The sequence below is a fragment of the Antrostomus carolinensis genome, unplaced genomic scaffold (genome assembly GCF_000700745.2).
Source record: "Antrostomus carolinensis isolate BGI_N321 unplaced genomic scaffold, ASM70074v2 scaffold46788, whole genome shotgun sequence".
NCBI lineage: Eukaryota > Metazoa > Chordata > Aves > Caprimulgiformes > Caprimulgidae > Antrostomus > Antrostomus carolinensis.
Window position 1 is genome coordinate 7,578 of NW_010334740.1, and position 586 is coordinate 8,163.

Here is a 586-nt window from a genome sequence, read left to right on the forward strand (position 1 = left end):
GGCAGGGGGTTTGGACTGCATGATCTCCAGAGGTCACTTCCCACCCCCCCGCTCTGTCATTCTGTGAAAGCTGGGGCAGGTAGAGGAAAATACCCTGGGAGGAGGGTGTGTGTGGGCCCCCAGGGCTGGGGTGGGTTGATTTGGGTTTCACCAGGAGAACATGGGAGAGGTGGGATTTGGAATGGAGGTTTTGGACTGTGGGTCTGACCTGCTCCTTGGTTGTGTTAAAGCCAGGAAGTCCCTTTTTATAACGAGTGGCTCTGTCTCTTCAGGTTCAGGAATGTGATTTTTGACATCATCCCCTGTGAGGAATCGGGCAGGTTCCAGGTCAAAGCCAAATTCATGGGGATCGACATGGAGCGGTTCCAGCTGCACTACCAGGTGAGGAGCCCGTCCTGGGGTGGCGAGTGCTGCAACGGAGCAGGGGGTGGATGATGTCGTCACAACCTGTCTGGTTTTGGGGACAACTTAGAGCCCATGGGGAGCCTTGCCATGAGATGGGGACAGTCTTGCCATGCATCTCCCTGATGCAAACCCAGCTCCGTGCTGGCTCCCCCCTCCCCTGGGGGAGAAGCTGTGGCTGCCC

The 586-nt window shown here is 57.3% G+C and overlaps 1 protein-coding gene across 1 annotated transcript in view; it reads left to right on the plus strand.

Moving 5' to 3' along the window:
* Window positions 1–586, plus strand: part of LOC104529853 (ras GTPase-activating-like protein IQGAP3) — a gene marked incomplete at its 5' end in the record, with an annotated part of 8,490 nt that overhangs the window by 7,574 nt on the left and 330 nt on the right. Inside the window, one exon of the mRNA XM_010174275.2 lies at window positions 273–381. Within this exon, the coding sequence (XP_010172577.2) occupies window positions 273–381 (109 nt within the window). The remainder of the gene's footprint in view (window positions 1–272; window positions 382–586) is intronic.